This window comes from Rhinopithecus roxellana, chromosome 11, assembly GCF_007565055.1.
Source record: "Rhinopithecus roxellana isolate Shanxi Qingling chromosome 11, ASM756505v1, whole genome shotgun sequence".
NCBI lineage: Eukaryota > Metazoa > Chordata > Mammalia > Primates > Cercopithecidae > Rhinopithecus > Rhinopithecus roxellana.
In genome coordinates this window covers 25,444,107-25,470,764 of record NC_044559.1, presented here as the reverse complement: position 1 = coordinate 25,470,764, position 26,658 = coordinate 25,444,107, and the positions used below count along the sequence as shown (strand labels likewise).

At 47.7% G+C, this 26,658-nt stretch overlaps 1 protein-coding gene across 3 annotated transcripts in view; it reads right to left on the bottom strand.

Moving 5' to 3' along the window:
* Positions 1-26,658, bottom strand: part of ANKRD16 (ankyrin repeat domain 16) — a 68,474-nt gene that overhangs the window by 29,894 nt on the left and 11,922 nt on the right. Inside the window, exon 8 of one of the 3 annotated variants that reach the window (XR_004059960.1) lies at positions 11,493-11,633. Coding sequence is in view for 1 of the 3 variants with exons in the window: in XM_030940139.1 (XP_030795999.1) it covers positions 11,617-11,633 (17 nt within the window). In the remaining 2 variants the exon portion in view is untranslated. Of the gene's footprint in view, positions 1-10,661; positions 11,634-26,658 lie in introns of those variants that run through there. The other 2 variants (XM_010366506.2, XM_030940139.1) reach the window with 2 other exon arrangements.

Genomic DNA, 26,658 nt, shown 5'->3' with positions numbered 1-26,658 from the left:
ACTACTGCTCCATGTTTCTATTGGGTAAATCAAGAACCCCCCCCCACCAGCAAGCCACGGAATTACCTTTAATGACAGATTACAAACAAAATAATACTACAGTAACGACTTGTCATCATGTACCTTCTCTGTGCCAGGCTTTCCTCTCACAGCCATGTGGCAAGGTAGGTATTGTGACCTTTTTACAAGTGAGAAGATTGAAGGTAAGGGGCCAATCCACCTGGGCTGTGATTTATTTATTTATTATTATTTTTTGGACACAGGGTCTCACTCCTGTCACCCCAGGCTGGAATGCAGTGGCACGATCTCAGCTCACTGCAGCCTCAACTTCCCAGGCTCAGGCGATCCTTCCTCCTTAGCCTCCTGAGTAGCTGGGACTATAAGCACGCACCACCATGCCTGGCGAATTTTTGTTTTGAGACAGGGTCTTGCTCTGTTGCCAGGCTGGAGTGCAATGGTGCGATCTCGGCTCACTGCAGCCTCTACCTCACAGGTTCAAGCGATTCCCCTGCCTCAGCCTCCCGAGCAGCTGTGATTACAGGCGGGCACCACCATGCCCAGCTAATTTTTGTATTTTTAGTAGAGACAGGGTTTCCAGGCTGGTCTCAAACTCCTGACCTCAGGTGATCTCCCCACCTCAGCCTCCCAAAGTGCTGGGATTACAGGTGTGAGCCACCGCACCTGGCCTAATTTTAAAAGTTTTTGTAGAGACAGGGTCTTACTGTGTTGCCCAGGCTGGTCTCGAACTCCTGGGCTCAAATGATCCTCCCTACTAGGCCTCCCAAAGTGTTGGGATTATAGACTTGAGCCACCACGCCAGGCCAGGCTGTGATTTAAACACAGAGCTCTCTGGTGCGATCCATCCATTCTGCCAACCTGTCCTTTGCCACCCAGAGCACTGTGGTTTTTTTTTTTTTTTGAGACAGAGTCTCCCTCTGCCGCCCAGGCTGGAGTGCAATGGCACGATCTCGGCTCACTGCAACCTCCACCTCCCGGGTTCAAGAGATTCTACTGCCTCAGCCTCCTGAGTAGCTGGGATTATAGGTGTGTGCCATCACGCCTGGCTAATTTTGGTATTTTTAGTAGAGTCAGGGTTTCACCATGTTGGTCAGGTTGGTCTCGAACTCTTGACCTCATGATCTGCCCACCTCAGCCTCCCAAAGTGCTGGGATTACAGGCGTGAGCCACTGTGCCCCTCCAGGTTTATTGTTTTTAGATGCCACATATGAGTGAGATCTTACAGTGTTTGTCTCTCCGTGCCTGGCTTGCCTCACCCTAACATCACATCCTGCAGCTTCATCCACGTTGGCACAAGTGACGTGACAGGAGTTCAGGAAGGGTTTTTAGAGCGGAATCAGCGATGGTGCCTGTCCAGGGAGAGACATTTAGGCTGGGGCAAGAAGAACCAACAGGAATCAAACTCATGACAAGTCAAGAAAAGAAATTTCCAGGAAGACACTGAGGTGGAAGGAAATTGGCTTGTTCTGTTTTGTTTGAGGAACTGAAAGGAGGCCTGGGGCGTGAAGAGAGGTTGAGTGAGAGGCATCTGTGGCAAGAGACTGGGCTGTCCCCCTGGCTTCCTTGGTGGTTCTACCCTGAGAAGTAAGAGGCAGGGAAGGGCACAAGCTAATCTGTTTCTGGTTTTCCCAGGCTGCTCTGTGAGAGTCACAGAAAGGGAAGTACAAAAGTAGAAGTAGGCTGGGTGCGGTGGCTCACGCCTGTAATCCCAGCACTTTGGGAGGCTGAGGCAGGTGGATCACTTTAGGTCAGGAGTTCAAGACAAGTCTGGCCAACATGGTGACCCCCACCTCTACTAAAAAATATACAAAAATTAGCCAGGCGTGGTGGCAGGTGCCTGTAGTCCCAGCTACTTGGGAGGCTGAGGCAGGAGAATCACTTGAATCCAGGAGGCAGAGGTTGAGGTGAGCCGAAATCACACTGCTGCATTCCAGCCTGGTGACAAAGGGAGACTCTATCTCAAAAATAACAACAACAACAAAGTGGGACTGGGCATGGTGGCTCACGCCTATACTCCCAGCACTTTGGGAGGCCGAGGAGGGCAGATCACCTGAGGTGGGGAGTTCGAGAACAGCCTGACCAACATGGAGAAACCCTGTCTCTACTTAAAACACAAAATTAGCCGGATGTGGTGGTGCATGCCTGTGATCCCAGCTACTCAGGAGGCTAAGGCAGAAGAATCGCTTGAACCCAGGAGGCGGAGGTTGCAGTGAGCTGAGGTAATGCCATCATACTCCAGCCTGGGTAACAAGAGCAAAACTCCGTCTCAAAAAAAAAAAAAAGTGTAAGTAGCAAGGCCATTGATGAGGCCATTCCAGTAACTCAGGAAAGGGAAACATGGCAGAGCCCATGTCTGAAAGGTGCTCCCACATTTCCACTCCCACCTCTTCTTGCAGAACTTTACTGCTCCCATCAAGAGGTAGAGTCTACTTCCCTCCCCTTGAAACCCCGGCGAGACTTTTTGACTGCCTTGACAAATGAATGTGGCAAAGGGACACTGTATGACTTTCTTTTTTTTTTTTTTTGGAGACGGAGTTTCACCAGATCTCAGCTCACTGCAATGTCTGCGTCTGGGTTCAAGTGATTCTCCTGCCTCAGCATCCCAAGGACCTGGGGCTACAGGTGGGAAAACAGTAGACCTCACCATGGTTCCAACGGGGCTTGAACCCAGGACCTTCTGTGTGTAAAGTAGATGTAATAACCACTTCACTATAGAACCACATGCCACAGGAGTTCCAAAGCTAGGCTATGAGGCTATGAGGCTGGGCAGGGTGGCTCACTCATGTAATCCCAGCACTTTGGGAGGCCAAGGTGTGTAGATCACCTGAGGTCAGGAGTTCAAGACCAGCCTGAGCAAAATGGTGAAACTCCATCTCTACTAAAAATACAAAAAAAAAAAAAAAATTAGCCAAGCTTGGTGGCATGTGTCTGTAGTTCCAGCTACTTGGAAGGTTGAGGCCGGAGAATTGCTTGAACCAGGGAGGCAGAGGTTGCAGTGAGCTGAGATTGTGCCACTGCACTCCAGCCTGGAACAGAGCGAGACCCTGTCTCAATAAATAAGTTAATAAATAAATAAAGTAAGTTAGGCTATGACAGGCAATATGGCCTTGCCAGGCTCTGCCTCCATCTCTCTCTCAGCTCACACCAGCTGACATGGAGAGACCCAGGGAGAGGCCCACGTGAGGAGGAACTGAGGTCATCAGCCAGCAGCATCTGCCAGACATGGGTGATTTCAGCCTTCAAATCTTCCAGTTGCAATCCCCAATCCCTGGGAGCAGAGACAAGCCATTACTGCTGGACCTATCTGAATTCCTATCCATAGAGTCCATGAACATAACAAAGGGCTGCTTTACACAGCTAGATTTGGGGGTAATCTGCTGTGCAGCCACAGTACCTGGAACAAGAGGACCATGACTGGAGCTTGCCTGGTGGCCGTTGGGGGGCTTGCTGAAAGTGGACCTATTTGAGATGCTGAATAGAAATTGAATTAACAAGATGTAGTCATGAAAGGGACAAAAAATGTCTTAATTATAAAAAAATTATAAAGACCCGTCCAGGTGTGATGGCTCACACCTGTAATCCTAGCACTTTGGGAGGCCGAGGAGGGTGGATCACCCGAGGTCGGGAGTTTGAGATCAGCCTGACCAACATAGTGAAACCCTGTCTCTATTGAAAATACAAAATCAGCTGGGCGTGGTGGCAGGTGCCTATAATCCCACCTACTCAGGAGGCTGAGGCAGGAGAATTGCTTGAACCCAGGAGGCAGAGGTTGCAGTGAGCTGAGATTGTGTCATTGCATTCCAACCTGGGCAACAAGAGCGAAACTCCATCTCAAAAAAAAAAATAAAAGAACAAATATAAAGATACAGACTGGGCACAGTGGCTCGTGCCTGTAATTCCAGCACTTTGGAAGCTGAGGCGGGAGGATCACTTGAGGCCAGGAGTTTGAGACCAGCCTGTCCAACATGGTGAAACCCTGTCTCTACTAAAAATACAAAAATTAGCTGGGCATGGTGGCACACACCTGTAATACCAGCTTCTCAGGAGGCTGAGACATAAGAATGGCTTGAACCCGGGAGGCGGAGGTTCAGTGAACCAAAGTCGTGCCACTGCACTCCAGCCTGGGTGACAGAGAAAGACTATGTCTCAAAACAAAAAACAAATACAAATAAAGATATGAAGGAAGGCCCAGTTAGAATACATTTTTGAAAATGCTTCTTTACATTTTTAATGATGCATGCATTTCACATTGAGAGCTTCATTCTTTTGGTTTAATAATTTGATCCTTGATAAAATACAGACAATTGGCTGGGCATGGTGGCTCATATCTTTGGAAGGCTGAGGTGGGCAGATCACTTGCGCCCAGGAGTTTGAGACCAGCCTGGGCAACAGGGTGAAACCCGGTCTCTACTAAAAAAAATACCAAAAAATAATTAGCTAGGTATGGTGGTGCATGCCTGTGGTCCCAGCTACTTGGGAGGCTGAGGTAGGATGACCGCTTGACTCATGAGTCAGAGGCTGCAGTGAGCTGAGATCACACCCTTGCACTCCAGCCTGAGTGACAGTGAAATCCTGTCTAAAAAAAAAAAAACAGACAACTCAGGAATTGATAAAATTTGAAACTTTTTCATTAACATGAAATGAAGACTGAAATCTAGTGTTCTTTTTGATAAAGACAACGGAGGCACCCAAAGGCTAAGGACTTACATCCCCAGGGAGGGAAGGAGAAAGAGAACAGTAGGAAAAAGGGCTATAAATGGTGCTTGTCTCACTGCTTTCTTCAGTTGAGCTCTTCTTAGTCTTGGACTGATGCTAACTTGATGATTTTCATTCGCCTTTGACGACTGAGACCATTAAGTCAAAGAGGCTCACCTGGTGCTACTGTTCCTAATACTAACAATGGCTCACGCGTGTTGGGTGCGTGTGCTTGGCCAAGCATCATGCACACTATAAGGTACCATAAGGTACCTGGAATGTGCTTTGGTCAAGGTAGAGGCCAAGGCAGATATCCAGGCCTGCACGACTCAGGGAGTTTGGTGCACAGATGCACACCTCCACTTGTTACATAACCTGTTTGTGTAAGTTCATACTTGGCTCTAAGGCACTATTGTCTGTAAAAGGTATAACTGCCCCGCTGATGCTATACAGGTGCTCTTGAGGTTCGGCTCAGCTTGACATGGCTTGATGTGGTGGTTGTGCTTGTGCCCAGAGAAAGGGAGACAGCCAAAACTGTCCATCTTGTAGACAGACAGGAGGGAGCCAGGACACAGCTCTGCTTGCTTGTGCCAGAGAGAGAAAGAGTTAAGCTGCTGACCCTGAAGGCAAGGGAGAGCCGGCTGTGCAGCTGCAGGTGTGGGGGTCGCAGGAGCCACAGAGCGGAAGCAAATAGCTGAGATAAAGGTGGACAGCGTGAGAGAGCTAATGTGAGTAAGCTGCTAATAAAAAGCCACTGATGAGAACTGCTGCTGAATAAAACCATATTCACCTGCCTAGGACCCCCACCCAAAAGCTTTTCTGCTCATCCACTCACTCCCCTCGGACTTCAGCATCGGCTGGCCCTGGACCAGGATCTGACACAGGCCAACTCAGTTAATCCTCACAGTAAATCTGGGAAGGAGGCACCATTTTGCTCATCATTTACCAGGACACTGAGAGGCAGAGGGAGTGTAACCTGCATGAAGTCACTTGGAGCGTCACTGCAGGGGACTAACACCCTACATGGCTATGGGGTCTTGTTCTCTGCTCCGAATGCCATCCTCACAGATTGTTCTCATGTCCCTTACAACTGCATGTCTATAAATAAGTGGATTTGCTCTCTGGTCTCTAAAAAGCAGCAAAGACTTGCACAGATAATTGTCCCCAAATAGTCTCAGTGAAGGCACCTCTGATAAGGGCATATGGTAAAGCCCTGTACCGTCCCTAAATTTCAATTTTCTTCTAGCAGTCATGTGACTGATCTATGGTCAGTAGGATGTGAACAGAAATGATCTATGTGCCTTCTGAAAAAAAGGGGGCATGCGTGGCCTGCCCTTCATTCTTTTTTTTTTTTTTTTTTTTTTTTCTTTTTTTTGAGACAGGGTCTCACTCTGTCTCCCAGACTGGAGTGCAGAGATGCAATCTCAGCTCGCTGTAACCTCTGCCTCCCAGGTTCAAGCGATTCTCCTGCCTCAGTCTCCTGAGTAGTTGGGAATAGAGGTGTGTGCCACCATGTCCAGCTAATTTTTGTTTGTTCTGAGACGGAGTTTCGCTCTTGTTGCCCAGGCTGGAGTGCAATGGCACGATCTTGGCTCACTGCAACCTCCACCTCCCAGGTTCAGGCAATTCTCCTGCCTCAGCCTCCCGAATAGCTGGAACTACATGCATGCGCCACCATGCCTGCTTAATTTTGTATTTTTAGTAGAGATGGGGTTTCTCCATGTTGGTCAGGCTGGTCTCCAACTCCCGACCTCAGGTGATCTGCCCACCTTGCCCTCCCAAAGTGCTGGGAGTACAGGTGTGAGCCACCATGCCCAGCCTAATTTTTGTATTTTTAGTAGAGACAGGGTTTCACCATGTTGGCCAGGCTGGTCTCGAACTCCTGGCCTCAAGTGATCCACCTGCCTCGGCCTCCCAGAGTGATGGGATTACAGGTGTGAGCCACTGCGCCCAGCCCTCCCCTTCATTCTGTTCCCCTCCACAGGTTGGGGAGCAATCTTGGACCAATGGAAAAGGTCAACCTACTCAGGACAGCAGAACAACCAGCAGAAGGAGCCTGGGGTGCTGACACCTGGGGCTGGTTGAGCTCGTCTGTAGTTGGCTATGCCCAGACTCTTATGTGGGAAAGAAAATACTTTGGTTTAATCCATTGTTATTATTTGGTCTTTATTTAGAGACAGGGTCTCACTCAGTTACCTAGGCTGGAGTGCAGTGGTGTGATCATAGCTCACTGCAGCCGTCAACTTCTGGGCTCAAGGCATCCTCCAGCCTCCGCCTCCCAAAGTGCCGGGATTACAGGCGTGAGCCACCCCACCTCCATCTAATTTTTATTTGTTTGTTTGTTTTGAGACGGAGTCTTGGTCTGTTGCCCAGGCTGGAGTGCACGGGCGGGATCTCAGCTCACTGCAAGCTCCGCCTCCCGGGTTCACGCCATTCTCCTGCCTCAGCCTCCCTAGTAGCTGGGACTACAGGCGCCTGCCATCACACCCAGCTAATTTTTTGTATTTTTAGTAGAGACGAGGTTTCACCGTGTTAGCCAGGATGGTCTCGATCTCCTGACCTCGTGATCCACCCACCTCGGCCTCCCAAAGTGCTGGGATTACAGGCCTGAGCCACAGCGCCCCACCACCATCTAATATTAAATCACAAAATGGAATTATTTAAGTCTGTATCAGCTGGAAGACAGGAAAGGATGTGGTAGACCCAGGGCTCTGTGTTCAAGGGGCAGGAAGAGCCTATCTAGAGGTGGAAGCTCTAGAACTCCGAGAGCTGCTTTAAAGTACCACATACTATAATCTAAATAGAAACGTCCTATTATATCCAAGGAATCTGTGCCATCCCACTCCCAGCATTTTAGTTAGTGCCTGTGTTTGCTTGTACTGATTCACAAGAGCCTTTTTTTTTTTAAAGGAGCTATAAAGGAGATTATTTCTGCTGTGCTGCCGTCTGTTTTTTTTTTTTATTATAAATGTATAACCCAAATTTTACTGTCATTATTTGAAGTTATGTGTAGAGCTAATTAACTCAATATAAAAAGGACTCTTACAAATCAACAAGACAAAACAATGGTCAAAAGATAACGCAAGAACTGGTTTCATTAATGGCCGCAATCAATGGCCTCTGTGTCCAGTCCTGTGGGTTCTGCCCCCCTACACTAATTCTGGGCATGACCATACCTTGCTTTGGCCAATGGGATGGAAGCATCTACACAAACAGAGCTGAGACTGGAAAACACATTCAAGTCTCTTTCCTCTCTTGAATCTCTGCCACTGTCATGAAAATCAGCCTGGGCTAGGCTGATGGAGAGACCACGGGGAGCAGAGCCAGCTTGATCCACCCAAGGCCATCCTATACCAGCTCAGCAACCCACTAGCTGACGGGACACAGGAGTGAGCCCAGCTGCAAGCAGCAAAGCCACCCAGATGCCCTACAGACTCCTGTTTCAACCCACTGAACCTTGGGGTGGTCTGTCACTTAGTAACAGCTAACTGATACAGGTAAAAATAGGAAAAAGAGCTATAATGGCCAAAAAACAAATCTAAAGATCTTCAGTCTGATTAAGAAATGCAAGGCCAGGTGTGGTGGCATATGCCTGTAATCCCAACACTTTGGGAGGCCAAGGTGAAAGGATTGCTTAAGGCCAGGAGTTCGAGACCAGCCTGGCCAACACAGTGAGACACCCTACAAAAGTGGGATCTCTACAAAAATTTTAAAAATTAGCTGGGCGAGCTGGTGCGTGCTTGTGGTTCCAGCTGCTCAGGAGGCTGAGAAGGGAGGATTGCTTGAGCCCAGGAGGTCGAGGCTGCAGTGAGCTATGGTCACACCACTGCACTCCAGTCTGGGCAACAGAGCAGGACCCTGCCTCTTAAAAAAAAAAAAAAATTAAAATCATGAAGTATTATCTCAAGTTAGTGGCCATTAAAAGTGTGGTACTGTGGCTGGGCACAGTGGCTCATGCCTGTAATCCCAGCACTTTGGGAGGCCGAGGCAGGTGGATCACCTGAGGTCAGGAGTTTAAGACCAGCCTGGCCAACATGATGAAACCCATCTCTACTAAAAATTCAAAAAAATTAGCCGGGGGGGGGGGGGGTGGTGGGCGCCTGTAATCCCAGCTACTTGGGAGGCTGAGGCAGGAGAATCGCTTGAACCCAGGTGACAGAGGTTGCAGTGAGCTGAGACTGCGCCCCCGCACTTCAGCCTGGGCGACAGAGTGAGACTCCATCTCAAAAAAAAAAAAAAAGGTGCGATACCACACAGCTTTCGTGATGGGTATGCCTGGGAAGGAATCTTGGCAAAAGCGAGTGATGTGGATGTCTGTGGCGCTCGAGACCCATCCCAGCCTCCTGGGCATGTGAGCCCCACACTGCAGACACAGGGAAGTTACTAGCTACATGCCCCGGGCTCCCGTAAGTTCAGATTTTGAGATGTGAGTTGGATTCTGCTAATTGCTTGAGTTTCGGAAGGCAGAAGCGAAAGCTGTATTTCTGCTTCCACTAACAATGACTGCAAATGATTTTCTGGGCAGTGTTCTGATCATTTTGGCCTCTCGACTGCAGCAGATGAAGACAGTAAGCTTCTGGAGTTGGAAGCGGAGGCAGCAGCTTCCTAGACTGGCAGAGATTTTCCTGATTGAAAAGGCACTTCTTTTTGAGGCCCAGGTCTGAAGTACAGCCCTTGATACCGTCCCTGAAAGTTTAACGAGATTTGTTCTCGAGTCTTCCTGACAATTCTGTGCACCATCAGGACCCTGTAACAAATCTCCTTCTGCATAAGCTGGCTGCAGTGAATGCTACTCTCTGCTAACTGAACTGTAACTGATACAGTTGGCAACCTAAAAAAAGGGACAGATCCTTTGATCCGCTTCTAGGAAGCTATCTTCCAGTCATTCCCAGAAGGACACAAAGAGGTATCCATGCCACTGCTCTTTAAAATAACTTAAAAAACCCTAGAATGTCCTACAATGTCCAGAACTAGGGAACAGCTTAGACAGATTGTGGTACATCGGAAAGATGGAATGTCAGAAAGAATGCAACATTATGCAAAGTTAAAAAGAATGAGGTAGATCGTTAAGAACTAATGAGAAAATGAAAATAACAAAACAAAAAGAACTAATGAGAAACAATGCACTCAGTTTAAAAAGTTGCAAGAGTATTATATGATCCTATTTGGAATAATCTTTATTTGTACTGTCTGAATTATTTTTTACCAGGAATAAATATTTTAGAATATAAACTCACTAAAAATGAAATAAAGCACATGAGTGTTACATCATATATAACCTTATTCAAATCCATGGGTAATTCCTTGAAGGTGTACCATGTGCAGGAGCTGTGTGCAGCCTTCTGGGGTTTGTAAGGTAAGATATGGTAACTGACTCAGGCTGGGTGCGGTGGCTTACACCTGTAATCCCAGCACTTCGGGAGGCCAAGACAAGTGGATCACCTGAGGTCACAAGTTTGAGACCAGCCTGACCAACATGGCAAAACCCAGTCTCTACTAAAAATACAAAAATCAGCGGGGTGCGGTGGTGGGAGCCTGTAATTCCAGCTACTTGGAAGGCTGAGGCAGAAGAATCACTTGAACCCAGGGGGCGGAGGTTGCAGTGAGCCGAGATTGTACCACTGTACTCCAGCCTGGGCGACAGAGCCACTCTGTCTCAAAAAAATAAATAGTAACTGACCTCCAGGGATGCATGACTCAGTGGCCTTGACTACCACTTATATAAATAGTTCTAACATTAGACAAACCATGTGATAATTGCTACAAAGTGCAAAGCAGGAAGAGGGGTGGAGAAATTAATTTTTGTGAACCTAGGAGACGTCTCAGGCTCTGCTGGGTGAGGATGAAGAGATTATGCCAAGAGCTAATTTTTATTAAATGCTTTTTCTACTCCTGGGTTCTTTGAGAATCAATGACACTTATTATGTATTATATGCCAGACCCGGTGCTAAGTGGCTTAGATGCAATGTCTTTTTTTTTTTTTTTTTGGTTATCAGATAACCCTTTGTGAAAATATTTTCCTTTTCACTCTTTAACTAGCTGGGCATTCCACTGCTTCACTGTTGGTATCATCTGTGATACCATCAACATTGCAGCTCACAGACTGGGCAGTCCCTAGGAATTCTTTTTTTTTTTTTTTTTTCTTTTTTGAGAGGGAGTCTCGCTCTGTCGCCCAGGCTGGAGTGCAGGGGCGTGATCTCGGCTCACTGCAAGCTCCGCCTCTGGGGTCCACACCATTCTCCTGTCTCAGCCTCCCAAGTAGCTGGGACTACCCACACCCGCCACCACGCCCGGCTAATTTTTTTGTATTTTTAGTAGAGACGGGGTTTCACCATGTTAGCCAGGACGGTCTCGATCTCCTGACCTCGTGATCCTCTTGCCTCGGCCTCCTAAAGTGCTGGGATTACAGGCATGAGCCACCGCGCCCAGCCCCCAGGAATTCTTGAATGGTTCCAGAGAGTTCTCTGGCTAAAGACTGGTGCTGCATCTCTTGGGCAATGTTGACAATCTCATCAAAAGTGGTGCTTCCACTGTGTTTCATGTTTTTGTGTTTCTTTCTGTCTGTTGGTGGTTCCCAAAGGTTGTGACGATCAGGGCAGAGGCAGAAGGCACCACCTCAATCTGGGCCTGTCTGTTGTGGCCTGTCAGTTTCACTGTCATCCTCAGACTCTTCCAGTCAATGGTTGGTGGTGTCATCAGCAACCATTTTTGGAGACAGACCCAGGGAGCTAACCTTGGGGGCCAGTGCAGATGTGGCACTGACTTCGCCACTAGCATACCTCAGATATACAACTTGGATCTCACTGGGGTCAAACGTAGGCAGTTGCAGTCGGTTGAACTCAGGTTCAGGATGACTGAAGCAAGTTGCACTTTGCCTTCTCTGAGCCGAAAAGCGAAAGGTGCTCAGGCTCCCGGCAACTCTGTGAAGAAAGTTATTATCATCTTAGTTTACAGATGAAACTGAAGCTCAGAGAGGGCAAGCAGCTAGCGCAAGGTCCCACAGCTGGACTCAGGGCTGCTGGCCACAGGCCCTGGCTCTACATGCTGCACAGTCAGGGAGGGAGAGTCCCATGCGTGGTTGGAAGGCAGGAGGGAAGGCGAGGCTGGCGCTAGATAGCAACAAGCTGTTTGTTTTGGGCATTTCTCCTGTACTAGACACTGTGCTAAATGACCCTTCTGCTTTGTTTGCCTGGAAAAGTCCCCATCTTAGTGAATTCTGAATTTCCACCTACTGTCCTGGAGCAGCTGACTGTGGTGGAGAAAACTGCAGGACAGGGACCCTCAGCTGCCCCATACAGCCAGTGATACTGCCATGTCCCTGACTCCATGGGCTTTCAACACGCGGCCTCCCCAATGCAGTGTCCACACCAGCATTACCTGAGAACTTGGGAGACAAGCAGATACCATAGGAGAGGGAAAGGGGAGCTGCCCTCAATTCAGATCAAGTTTCCCCTGTGCCAGAAGAATCAGTCCTCCAGATGGGTGGGCAGCACGAGGCCTGCAGTGAATGTTACTGCGCTGTGCGCTCACAAAGTTAGAGGGCAGAGCTCATATTAAAGGTTCATACTGAGAGGTGAAGCCAGCTGGACTTCCTGGGTCAAGTGGGGACTTGGAGAACTTTTCTGTCTAGCTAAAGGATTGTAAATGCACCAATCAGCACTCTGTAAAATTGCACCCATCAGTGCTCTGTGTCTAAAGGATTGTAAACGCACCAATCAGCACTCTGTAAAATGGACCAATCTGCAGGACGTGGGTGGGGACAAATAAGAGAATAAAAGCTGGCCACCCCCAGCCAGCAGCAGCAACCCACTCGGGCCCCTTCCATGCTGTGGAAGCTTTGTTCTTTCACTCTTCATAATAAACCTTGCTGCTGCTCACTCTTTGGGTCTGCGCCAACTTTAAGAGCTGTAACACTCATGGTGAGGGTCTGTGGCTTCCTGAAGTCAGCAAGACCACGAACCCACTGGGAGGAACAAACAGCTCCGGATGCGCCATCCTTTAGACTGTAACACTCACCGCGAGGTCCGCGGCTTCATTCTTGAAGTCAGCGAGACCAAGAATGCACCAGAAGGAATAAATTCTGGACACATTTTGGCGACCCAGATGGGAACCATTCAGGCATCAACAGGCTCACCCTTGAAATGCATCCTAAGTCATTGGGACCAATTTGACCCACAAACCCTGCAAAAGAGGTAGCTCATTTTTTTCTGCACTACAGCCTGGCCCCAGTATTCTCTGACGGTGAAAAATGGCCACCTGAAGGAAGTATAAATTACAATACTATCCTGCAGCTTGACCTTTTCTGTAAGAGGGACAGCAAATGGAGCGAAATACTTATGTCCAAGTTTTCTTTTCATTGAAGGAGAATCCACAACTATGCAAAGCTTGCAATTTACATCCCACGAGAGAACCTCTCAGCTGACCTCCATATCCTAGCTTCCCTATAGCTCCCCTTCCTATTAATGATAAGCCTCCTCTAATCTTCCCCACCCAGAAGGAAACAAGCAAAGAAATCTCCAAGGGACCACAACCTCCCCCACCCCCACTATCGGTTATGTCCCCTTCAAGCTGTAGGGGGAGGAGAATTTCGCCCAACCCAGGTACATGTCCCCTTCTCCCTCTCTGATTTAAAGCAGATCAAGGTAGACCTGGGGAAGTTTTCAGATGATCCTGATAGGTACACAGATGTCCTACAGTGTCTAGGGCAAACCTTGGATCTCACTTGGAGAGATGTCATTAGATCAAACCCTGGCCTTTAATGAAAAGAGTGCGGCTTTGGCTGCAGCCCGAGAGTTTGGAGATACCTGGTATCTTAGTCAAGTAAATGACAGAATGACAGCCGAAGAAAGGGACAAATTCCCTACCGATCAGCAAGCTGTCCCCAGTATGGATCCCCACTGGGACCTCGACTCAGATCATAGGGACTGGAGTCATAAACATCTGCTAATCTGTGTTCTAGAAGGACTAAGGAGAATTAGGAAAAAGCCCATGAATTATTTGATGATGTCCACCATAACTCAGGGAAAGGAAGAAAATCCTTCTGCCCTCCTCGAGCGACTACGGGAGGCCTTAAGAAAATATACTCCCCTGTCACCCGACTCACTCGAGGGTCAATTGATTCTAAAAGATAAGTTTATTATCCAATCAGCCACAGATATCAGGAGAAAGCTCCAAAAGCGAGCCCTGGGCCCTGAACAAAATCTGGAGGCATTATTAAACCTGGCAACCTCAATGTTCTATAATAGGGACCAAGAGGAACAGGCCGAAAAGGAAAAGCGAGATCAGAGAAAGGCTGCAGCCTTAGTCATGGCCCTCAGACAAACAAACCTTGGTGGTTCAGAGAGGACAGAAAATGGAGCAGGCCAATCACTTGGTAGTGCTTGTTAATAGTGTGGCTTGCAAGGACACCTTAAAAAAGACTGTCCAACAAGAAACAAGCTGCCCCCTCGCCTATGTCCACTATGCTGAGGCAATCACTGGAAGGTGCACTGCCCCAGAGGACAACGGTTCTCTGGGCCAGAAGCCCTCAACCAGATGATCCAACAACAGGACTGAGGGTGTCTGGGGCAAGCGCCAGCTCATGTCATCACTCTCACTGAACCCAGGGTATGTTTAACCATTGAGGGCCAGGAAATTGACTTCCTCCTGGACACTGGTTTGGCTTTCTCAATGTTAATCTCCAGTCCTGGACAGCTATCCTCAAGGTCTGTTACCATCCAAGTAGTCCTGGGACAGCTATAACCAGGTATTTCTCCCACCTCCTCAGTTGTAATTGGGAGACTTTGCTCTTTTCACATGATTTTCTTGTTATGCCTGAAAGTCCCATACCCTTATTAGAGAGGAATATATTAGCCAAAGCTGAAGCTATTATCTACATGAATATGGGGGACAAGTTACCTATGTGTTGTCCCCTGCTTGAGGAGGAAATCAACCCTGAAGTCTTGGCATCGGAAGGAACAAACTCAAGCTCCAGCCTTAAGCCTCCCCATAGGACAAAACTTCTCTTTATACATCACAGAGAGAGCAGGAATAGCTCTTGGGGTCCTTACTCAGACTCGTGGGACAACCCCACAACCAGTGGCAGACCTAAGTAAGGAAATTGATGTAGTAGCAAAAGGCTGGCCTCACTGTTTACCAGTAGTTGCAGCAGTGGCCATCTTAGTGTCAGTGGCTATCAAAATAATAAAAGGAAAGGATCTCACTGTCCGCACTACTCATGATGTAATGGCATACCAGGTACCAAAGGAAGTTTATAGCTATCAGACAACCACCTACTTAGATACCAGGCGCTACTCCTTGAGGGACCAGTGCTTCAAATACGTACATGTGTGGCCCTCAACCCTGCCACTTTTCTCCCAGAGGACAGGGAACCGATCGAGCATGACTGCCAACAAGTGATAGTCCAGACTTATGCCACCCGAGAGGATCTCTTAGAAGTCCCTTAGCTGATCCTGACCTTAACCTATATACCGATGGAAGTTCATTTGTGGTGGAGAATGGGATACGAAGGGCAGGTTATGCCATAGTTAATGATGTAACAGTACTTGAAAGTAAGCCACGTCCCCCAGGGTGCAGCGCCCAGTTAGCAGATCTAGTGGCACTTACCCGAGCCTTAGAACTGGGAAAAGGAAGAAGAATAAATAGCAAGTATGCTTATCTAATCCTACATGCCCATGCTGCAATATGGAAAGAAAGGGGGTTCCTAACCTCTGGGGAGCCCTCATTAAATACCACAAGGACATCATGGAGTTATTGCATGCAGTGCAAAAACCCAAGGAGGGGCAGTCTTACGCTGCCAAAGCCATCAAAAAGGGGAAGGAGAGGGGAGAACAGCAGCATAAGTGGCTGGAAGAGGCAGGGAAAGACCAGCAGAAAGGAAAGAGAGAAAGAGACAGAGACAAAGAGAGAGAGAAGGAGGAAGAGACAGAGACAAAGAAGGAGTCAAAAAGGGAGACAGAGAGAGGAAGAGACCGAGAGGCAGAAAGTCAAAGAGAGAAGGAGAGAGAGGAAGAGACAGAAAAAGAAGAGTCAGAGAGAGAGAGAGAAAGAAAGTCAAAGAAAGAGAGGAAGAGACAGACAAAGGGAGTCAGAAGGAGAGAGGGAGACAAGAAGTCAAAGAGAAGGAAAGAGAGATGGAAGTAGTAAAGAAAAAACAGTGTCCCCTATTCCTTTAAAAGCCAGGGTAAATTTAAAACCTATAATTGATAATTGAAGGTCTTCTCTGTTACCCTACAACACTCCAATACCACCTTGTTGTCAGTGTAAGCAAAGGCGTAGCCTGAAGCACTGAGGCCACTGACAACCCATAGCCTTCCTATCAAAAATCATTAACCCAGCAGGTTTCCTCACAAGGGATCTAAATCTTAACTAATTACCATACAAAGGTCCAACCAGACCTAGGAGGAACTCCCTTCAGGACAGGATGATAGATGGTTCCTCCCCGATGGTTCCTCCCCAGAGATTAAGGAAAAAAGACACAATGGGTATTCGGTAAGTGATAAGGAAACTCTTCTAGAAGCAGAGTTAGGAAAATTGCCTAATAATTACTCTGCTCAAACGTGGGAGCTGTTTGCACTCAGCCAAACTTTAAAGTACTTACAGAATCAGGAAGGAGCCATCTATACCAATTCTAAGTTACTATGGACTGAACGAGGTTTTATTAATAGCAAAGAAAAATTAGAATCCCAAACTTATAAGGTTTTCAACAAAAGGAAAGTTTGCTAAAAGTTAACAGGATAAGTATTATCCTAACCTCTAATCTTATGGAAATCAGACCCTATCAATGCCCCTCCAAACTCAAGTCCTTCAGCGCAGAGTCATACAACTAATACCCTTACTTACAGGGTCAGGAATGGCCACTGCTACAGGAACCAGAATAGCAGATTTATCTACTTCATTATCCTACTACCACACACTTTCACAGATTTCTCAGTCTGCAAGAAATAATAAAATCTATCCAGTAAGAATAGTAACTACAATCCCAAAGAGACTCTTTGGCAACAGTGACTCTCCAAAACCACTGAGGCCTAGACCTCCTCACTGCTGAGAAAGGAGGACTCTGCACCTTCTTAGGGGAAGAGTGTTGCTTTTACACTAAACAGTCAGGGACAGTACGAGATGCCGCCTGGTGTTTACAGGAAAAGGCTTCTGAAATCAGACAACACCTTTCAAACTCTTATACCAACCGCTGGAGTTGGGTGACATGACTTCTCCCCTTTCTAGGGGAGCCATCTTGCTATTACTCGCCTTCGAGTAATACAGCCATCTTGCTATTACTTGCCTTCAGGCCCTGTATTTTTAACCTCCTTGTCAAATTTATTTCCTCTGGGATCGAGGCCATCAAGCTACAGATGGTCTTACAAATGGAACCCCAAATGAGCTCAACTAACAACTTCTACTGAGGACCCCTGGACCAACCCGCTGGCCCTTTGTCTGGCCTAAAGAGTTCCCCTTTGGAGGACACTACAACCACAGGGCCCCTTCGTCACCCCTATCCAACAGGAAGTAGCTAGAGTGGTCATCGCCCAATTCCCAACAGCAGCTGGGGTGTCCTGTTCAGACAGTGGATTGAGAGGTGAAGCCAGCTGGACTTCCTGGGTCGAGTGGGGACTCTAGAAAGAGAACGTTTCTGTCTAGCTAAAGGATTGTAAATGCACCAATCAGCACCCTGTAAAAAATGCACCAATCAATACTCTGTGTCTAGCTAAAGGATTGTAAATGCACCAATCTGCAATCTGTAAAAATGCACCAATCAGCGCTTTGTGTCTAGCTAAAGCATTACAAACGCACCTATCAGCACTCTGTAAGATGGACCAATCAGCAGGATGTGGGCAGGGACAAATAAGGGAATAATAAAAGCTGGCCACCCCCAGACAGCAGCAGCAACCCACTCTGGTCCCCTTCCATGCTGTGGAAACTTTGTTCTTTCACTCTTCATAATAAATCTTGCTGCTGCTCACTCTTTGGGTCCACGCCACCTTTAAGAGCTGTTAACACTCACTGCGAGGGTCTGCGGCTTCATTCCTGAAGTCAGCAAGACCATAAACCCACCAAGAGGAACATACTACTCTGGACATGCCATCTTTAAGACTGTAACACTGCGAGATCTGTGGCTTCATTCTTGAAGTCAGCAAGACCAAGAACCCACCAGAAGGAATAAATTCCAGACACAATACCACAAAAAGATAAAAAAAAGCGAAGGGGTGAGAAGAAACTTTTGGACAAGTTTGTACAACTTGTGGCCCAGGTGGCTTTGAATGCGGCCCAACCCAAATTTGTAAACTTTCTTAAAACATTGAGATTTTTTGCGATTTTTTTTTTTAAAGCTCATCAGCTATCCTTAGTGATAGTGTAGTTTATGTGTGGCCCAAGACCATTATTTTTCTTCCAATGTGGCCCAGGGGAGCCAAAAGATTGGATATCCTGTTTTTGGAGGTGAGGGATGTGTTTACTGCCTTGGCTGTGGTGATAGTTTCCGAGGTGCACAAATATGTCTGAATTAACTGTACATATCAAGGATGTGCAGCTTTGTGTACCAATTATACCTCAGTAAAACCACCACAAAAAGGAAAAGAACAAAAGAAATGCAAATTCCTAGACTCCACCCTGGACCTACAGGCCCAACCCTCTGAGGCTGCCCAGCCACCTGTCTCCAGCAAGATGGGGGCCTGAGAAGCACTGCCCAGACCTTTGCTCCCCTAACGGACTATTTCACATCCTTCGCTAACTCCTCAGACCTCCCATACTGCGTCCTCACTCTCAGTCAATCACCTGCTTTCCTAAATCACTGAAGAGTCGAAGCACCTAGAAGACAGCTCGGTGTCTCCCAGCACCAATACCCCAGCTCCTGCTCATTGCCCTTCTGCTCGGCTTTCCCTCTTGAGGCTGGGGAGGAACTGGCAGGGCAAACATGAATATTTGCCCTTGTGCACAAAAAGCTACTCAATGCAGCTGCCATGGTCACCCCTGGGAACTAGCTGGAAGCAGCTGGGGGTTGCCGGGGAGAAGGGGTGGGTGGGTGGGAATCAGCATCTTTAAAAGTTTCTAATTTCAACTTTTATTTTAAATATAGGGGGTACATGTGCAGGTTTGTTACCTGTATATATCGTGTGATGATGAGGTCTGCAGTAAGGATCGCATCACTCAGACAGCACGGTATCCAGTAGGTAGTTTTATTGACTGGCCCCCACACCCCTGGACTCTCTCCCTCTGAGAATCTGTATTTTTCTTTTTTTCAGGATTCCTACATTTGAAGGAATCTGCATTTTAACAAGACTCTAGATGCTTCGTACGGACATTAGACTCATTCCTCCTCCTCACTTCCTGTCTGTTGGACCATTTTCTCAGCAATCTGTAAACTGTAATCTGCTCCATTAAAAAAAACAAAACATTGATCCACATCCCTCTCCACTGCTTCATTTTCCAGCTCCAGGTCCTGCCTTCCCATTCTCTCAAACCTGCTCTGATCTTTGTCCAGCTCCTCACTTACCCCTTCACAGCGGCCCCCAGTGCACCCATGCAGTGAGATCAGCTTTGCAGAGGCCCCCAGTGCACCCATGCGGTGAGATCAGCTTCGCAGAGGCCCCCAGTGCACCCACACAGTGAGGTAAGCTTTGACTCTGGGCCTCTCCTCCCTGCGACTCTACCTGGGCACCAGCCAGCCCTCATTCCCTCCCTACTGCCTTTTTTTTTTTTTAAACAGGGTTTTGCTCTGTCACCCAGGCTGCAATACAGTAGTGCAATCATAGCCCACTGCAGTCTTGACCTCCTGGGCTCAAGCAATTCTCCCACCTCAGCTTCCTCGGTAGCTGGGACTACAGGCACACCATGCCCAGCTAATTTTTTGTATTTTTTGTAGAGGCAGGGTCTCACCATGTTGTCCAGGCTGGTCTCAAACTCCTGACCTCAAGTGACCTGCCTGCCTTGGCCTCTCAAAGTGTTGGGATTACAGGCGTTAGCCACGGTGCCTGGCCATTGCTATTTTTAAAATGTTGTTGCAAATATCCCCATGGTGTCACTCCCCTTGAGGATGCGTTGGGCCTTCCAGAGTAGGAAGAGGCAACAAGAGACCTGGTTCACTTATGGTGAAGCCAGGAGAGGTGTCATGTTGGTCAAAATGCCTGCAGGCCCCTCCTGTTGCTGTGCTCAGGCCAGAAGCTACACAGGGCATGGGCTCATAAATGCATCCACTCCCTGTGCTTTCCCAGGAGCGCCCAGGCCTGTCCTCAGTATCAAGTCAATCACGTTTTCAGCATGGTGGAGGGAGGCAGGTTCTGCGAATGCCGCAGGGTAGGTTAATTACACAGGCCAATCAAGTCCCTGTTGTTACCAGGATCGGCAGAGGCCAGCCCTCACTCTCATCTCATTTCATTCTCGATAAAAATCACGTCATGTGGCCGGGCGTGCTGGCTCATGCCTGTAATCCCAGCACTTTGGGAGGCCAAGGTGGGCGGATCACCTGAGGACGGGAGTTTGAGACCAGCCTGACCAACATGGAGAAACCCCGTCTCTACTAAAAATAGAAAAATTAGCTGGGCATGGTGGCATGTGCCTGTAATCCCAGCTATTCAGGAGGCTGAGGCAGGAGAATCGCTTGAACCCGGGAGGTGGAGGTTGCTGTGAGCCGAGATCACACCACTGCACTCCAGCCTGGGCAACATAGCTAGATTCTGCCTCAAAAAAAAAAAAAAAAAAAAAATCACATCACTCTTTCCAACTGAAAGAGTATAATTTTAAAAAGTGTAAAAACTGCCAAATATAAGTCCACATTATTATCCATTAAATGTGCTCCACAAATCCCCCACCCTCCAAGATACTGGCATTCAGTGAGGCGCCCATGTGGGCTCTGCCTAGGACTTTTACTTCCTCCTTGCCCTGCTTCTTTCCTTCATGCCTCTGAGAAGGAAATCCTCCTTCTTCATCTGGAACTGAGCTTCCCAAGGGCTTCTAAGCCTACTTTCCACACCTTCCGAAGGGCCTTCCCACAGAGCCCTCACTTCCTCACTGCTGGCTTCCTCCCTCTCTGGGCTCATTTCCCAGTCCGTAAACATGCCACACGCCCATCCCCTCACTCATCCTCTCAGAGAAAACTACTGTCCTGTCAAACCGCTTTCTTCTTTCCTTTACTTCATCACACAATGCAGCCAAGGGCGCAGAGTTGCTCAGGTCCCTGTGCAGCCCATGTCTCCCACCCACTCGCGCGGCCCAACCTCCGGTGATAAAATCCAACAGCCGTTTCCGTCCCCAACCTGCCATCCTTGCCTCCAGTTGAATTTGACAGAGCTCCACTGATTACTCTGTCTACATCTTAAAAAGAAAATGGAAACCAACGAAAGAGGCAACACACACGACTCAATACGGACAGCAATACGATAGAGCATAAGGTGGCCATGAAACACAACATTCACAAAGTTTTAAAGAGCATTAGGATTTGCTTGTAATGTAAAGTTAAAGAGCCAAGCATGGCAGCTCACACCTGTAAACCTAGCACTTTGGGAGGCTGAGGTGGGCGGATCACTCGAGGTCAGGAGTTCGAGACCAGCATGGCCAAAACGGTGAAACCCTGTCTCTACTAAAAATACAAAAATTAGCCAGGCGTGGTGGAGGGCGCCTGTAATCCCAGCTACACAGGAGGCTGAGGTATGAGAATTGCTTGAACCCAGGAGATGCAGGCTGCAGTGAGCTGAGATTGTGCCACTGCACCCCTGCCTGGGTGACAGAGCAAGACTCTGTCTCCAAAATGAATAAATAAACAAAGTTAAGGGAAAAACTGCATATATAGCATCAGCTCAATTGTATGCATTTTATTTATTTTTTATTTATTTATTTTGAGACAGAATCTCACTCTGTTGCCCAGGCTGGAGTGCAGTGATGCAATCTCGGCTCACTGCAAGCTCTACCTCCTGGGTTCACGCCATTCTCCTGCCTCAGCCTCCTAAGTAGCTGGAACTACAGGTGCCCGCCACCACACCTGGCTAATTTTTTCTATTTTTAGTAGAGATGGGGTTTCACTGTGTTAGCCAAGATGGTCTTGATCTCCTGACCTCGTGACCTGCCCTCCTTGGCCTCCCAAAGCGCTAGGATTGCAGGCGTGAGCCACTGCACCCGGCCCCGCATTTTATTTTTTATTTCTTGGACGGAGTCTCACTCTCTTGCCCAGGTTGGAGTGCAGTAGTGTGATCTCGGCTCACTGCCGCCTCTGCCTCCTGGGTTCAAACGATTCTATGCCTCAGTCTCCCAAGTAGCTGGGACTACAGGCATGCCCCACCACACCCGGCTAATTTTTTTTTTTTTTGGAGATGGAGTCTTGCTCTGTTGCCTAGGCTCGAGTGCAGTGGCACGATCTTAGCTCACTGCAACCTCCACCTCCTGGGTACAAGCAATTCTCCTGCCTCAGCCTCCCAAGTAGCTGGAATTACAGACGCATGCCACCACGCCCAGCTAACTTTTTTGTATTTTTAGTAGAGACAGGGTTTCACTGTGTTAGCCAGGATGGTCTCGATCTCCAGACATCATGATCCACCTGCCTCGGCCTCCCAAAGTGCTGGGATTACAGGCGTGAGCCACCGTGCCCAGGATGCCTGGCCATTTTTTGTATGTTTAGTAGAGATGGGGTTTCACCATGTTAGCCAGGCTAGTCTCGAACTCCTGACCTCAAGGCCTGCCTCGGCCTCCCAAAGTGCTGGGATTATAGGTATGGGCCACTGCGCTCAGCCCTATATGCATTTTGAAAGACTAAGGGGAAATAAGAGTGGTTCCATCTGGCTGGTGGAACTATAGATTATTTTTGTTTTCTCCTTTACTATCTTCTGTATTTTACAATAGGCTTTACAAACAAGTCAGAGATTAAAAGGGACATTTTTCTGGTCTGCCACCTGCTGGTGAATTCTAGCAACGTCCCAGGTTAAATTAAATTCAGTGCTTGCTCCTCCCTCTTCTCACTGTCTGAGCACCCTCCCTATAGTTCCCTCAGGCTTTAGCCTGACTTGCCATCTCCTTTCCATTTTGTGATCCTTTCCATCTTGTCTTGTGTATTTTCTGGTATAAATTTTTGTGGTAATATATGTTAGGTCCTCACTATTTTCAAGTCATTACAACTTTTACCTCTTTCCATCTCTTTTCAGCGACTTTTTTTTTGAGACGGAGTCTCACTCTGTTGCCAGCCTGGAGTGCAGTGGCGATCTTGGCTCACTGCAACCTCCGACTCCCGGGTTCCAGCGATTCTCCTGCCTCAGCCTCCCAAGTAGTTGGGATTACAGGCGCGTGCCAACACGCCCAGCTAATTTTTGTATTTTTAGTAGAGATGGGATTTCACCATGTTGGCCAGGATGGTCTCGACCTCCTGACCTCGTGATCTGCCCGCCTCAGCCTCCCATAATACTGGGATTACAGGCGTGAGCCAACGTGCCCAGCCGAAACTTCTGCTTTGATTGAGCTTAATAACACACATTCACCATGGGAGTGGGTGTACTTTTAGGCCCAGCTGATAGCCCTGGCAGGAGTGGGTGTTAGTTGAGGCAATCAGAAATCCTAGCAAAGTGTAGTACGTGCTCTGGGAGGCATGTTAAGCCACAATTGGCAATCAATGCCCTTGGTCACATTAGTGAGAACGCCCTGGCAGCCACATGGAGGGTGGATTTGAGGACGTGGAGAGGCGTGTTTAAGACATGGCTGCCACTCTCTAGGAGGAGAGTGAGAGCTTGGGCAGGAGCCACCGCAGGGATGGTGTGGAACAGGCCAATTAGAGAACGCCCTGGCAGCCATGTGAGGGTGGATTTGAGGATGTGGAGACGCGTGTTTAAGACATGGCTGCCACTCTCTAGGAGGAGAGTGAGAGCTTGGGCAGGAGTCACAGCAGGGATGGTGTGGAACGGCAGATTAGAGAGCCGCCCAGCAGCAGGCCTCTGCAGGGACTCCCGAAGAGGGAGGAGTCACGACTGACCCCCAGCTTTCCAACACGGTGGGGTGAGCTGTGATGCCATTAACCAAGGCAGGAATGCAGGCCTGTATGTCAGTGGGTTGTGGGGAAGGCTGGGTTTTGAATAAACTGAGTATGAGATGGCCTCAGAACATCCATGCAGAAATGTAAGCAGGCGGTAGAAAGTAAGGGCTAGAGAGATCTGAGTGTTACTGATATTAGGGTGTAGCTGAAACCCGAGTCCTGGACAACAATGCTTCAAGAGAAAACCCAGAATGAGGGAGATGCTGGAGACAGAAGCTGGTACACATGTGCATGAAGGGTCGGCCTGACAGAAGAGTGCAGAGGCAGAGACGGAAAAGGCAGAAAGAAAAACCCAGGAGTGCATATTGCATGTGGCAAGACTCCAGAAGTGAGTGATCAGTAAGTGAACTGAAAGGATCAGTAACCTAAGGGCTAAAAGTACATCACTTGATATGGCAATTAGGACGTCACTGGTATCTGAAAGGAAGAGTCTGCACAGAGCTGCAACAATGACGCCAGACTGCAGGGGCGTGGGTGGTGCCTATGAACTGAGGGTATCAAGCAGAGACTCTTCCTGAAAGTGTGTATGGGAAAAGATGCTCCAGAGGGAATAATAATGAGAAGGGGCTGCAGGGTGCAAGAGTCAGAGGACAAAATGAGACAATCTAGGTAAGGGTTTAGCACTATCTTGCATATAGTAAGTGCTCAATGCACACAAACGGCTTTTATTGCGCATTCATTAACTATATAATACTTCTAAATTTAAAAGACAAAAATCAATCCAAGGAGCCTGCATACCAGTGGGGGAGAAAAACAATGAACAAAATAAAGAAATTATATGGTACATTTGCTAATAGCAAATGCTAAGAAGAAAAAAATAAACTGGGGAAAGAAGATATCAAATGTTGAAAAAAGGATACAATTTTAGATAGGGTGGCCTGGGCAGGCCTCACTCAGAAGGTGGCTTGTAGGTAAAGACCCAAAGGAGGTGAGGAAAGTAACTATAATCAGGGAGTAATAGAAAAATATCATCACTGTCCGACCATTCTTCATATATTATTGTTATGGAAACATCTGGTTATTATTCTATTATTGCTAATCTCTTTGCTGCAATTAATTTTTTTTTTTTTTTTTGAGATGGAGTTTCGCTCTGTCACCCAGGCTGGAGTGCAGTGGTGCAATCTCGGCTCACTGCAACCTCTGCCTCCCAGGTTCAAGCGATTCTTCTGCCTTAGGCTCCCAAGTAGCTGGGATTACAGGCACCTGCCACCATGCCACAGTAATTTTGTTTTGTTTTGAGATGGAGTCTCACTCTTGTCGCCCAGGCTGGAATGCAGTGGCACGATCTTGGCTCACTGCAACCTCCACCTCCTGGGTTAAAGTGATTCTCCTGCCTCAGCCTCCCAAGTAGCTGGGATTACAGGTGCATGCCACCACACCGGGCTAATTTTCATATTTTTAGAAGAGATGGGGTTTCACCATGTTGGCCAGGTAGGTCTTGAACTCCTGACCTCAGGTGATCTGCCTGCCTCCGCCTCCCAAAGTGCTGGAATTACAGGCGTGAGCTACCATGCCCAGCCCACGATTAATGTTCTTATAATCACTGCCATCTCTGGGTGTTTAGTAGTTTCAGCAGTGGCATCTGATAACCATGGTTTCTATTACAAAGGTGCCTGGGATCTCGGAAAACCAGGGGACAACAGTGTAATATGCTGTGTCGTCATCATCAGCTGTTTGTAAGGGCAGAAGCAAAGCCAAATGGAAACTGATCGTGCACGCAGCTGCTGCAAACGCAAAGCTGCTCACGTGTGTGCTGAGGGGAAAGAGGGCACTCCCAGACTGATCTTTTAGTCCCATCTGTACACGCGAAATATCCACACAACAGAACCATCTTCAGCCCCAGAGGGCACTGACGCAGGCATCTCGGGAACAACAGGAAAGTGGTAACTCATCTCAAATCAGTGCAGATGGAGAGTGTGTGTCATTTAGAGGTCACAAGACAGGAGTGTTTCTACCAGAACACTGATTTGGTGGTTAGAAACAGGAATCCGCTGATGCCATCTGGGAGTAATTAAGACGAACAGGAAATTCTTGCTCTGTGCCAAACTGAGCCCAACGCTGAGAATAAGGTGGGTGTGCAATAAGCACTTGCTGGATCACACTCAACAAGAGGGTTCAATGTTGCTTGCGACTGATGCATACAATGATTAAAAAGCCTGATCTAGAATAATAATTATTCTTTGCAATTCAGAGAAAAGGATCAAAAAAGGAAAAGAAAGAAAAGGAAGAAAGGTAGAAAAAGAATCTAAATGCCTGAGGACTCATCCTATCTTTACTCCATTTAAGAGGCTACAATATCTTTTAAAGCTAAATGTCAAGTGTTTCATTCCTTAACAGTCAGAGGCTTCTGTGAGTGGACAGCACAGGACAGAAAATGGGTTTTAAAGACAAAACTCCATTCTTCAACTCAGTTTAACAGAAGTTTTGTAAATATCTTAGTTACATTTTCTTCTTTTTTTTGAGACGGAGTCTCGCTCCATTGCCCAGGCTGGAGTGCAGTGGCGCGATCTTGGCTCACTGCAACCTCTGTCGGCTGGGTTCAGGCAATTCTCGGGCCTCAGCCTCCCTGGTAGCTGGGCCTACAGGCATGCACCAGCACACCTGGCTAATTTTTGTATTTTTGGTCGAGATGAGGTTTTATCATGTTGGCCAGGCTGGTCTTGAACTCCTGGCCTCAAGTGATCTGTCTGCCTCAGCCTCCCAAAGTGCTGGGATTACAGGCACGGGCCACCATGCCTGGTCCTTAGTTACATTTTCTACATGTATTTACTACTTGAAGGGGGCCAATACTGAATTTATCTATTAAAACAAACAAAAACCCCCAAGATTAAAACTTGATAGCTTAACTAGCAGTGCTTAGAATATATAAAAATTTTTATTAATTTCTTGTAAATGCCTGTGTAAACAGATTATAAGTATGTCCTTCTTGGCTACGAAACCAAAAG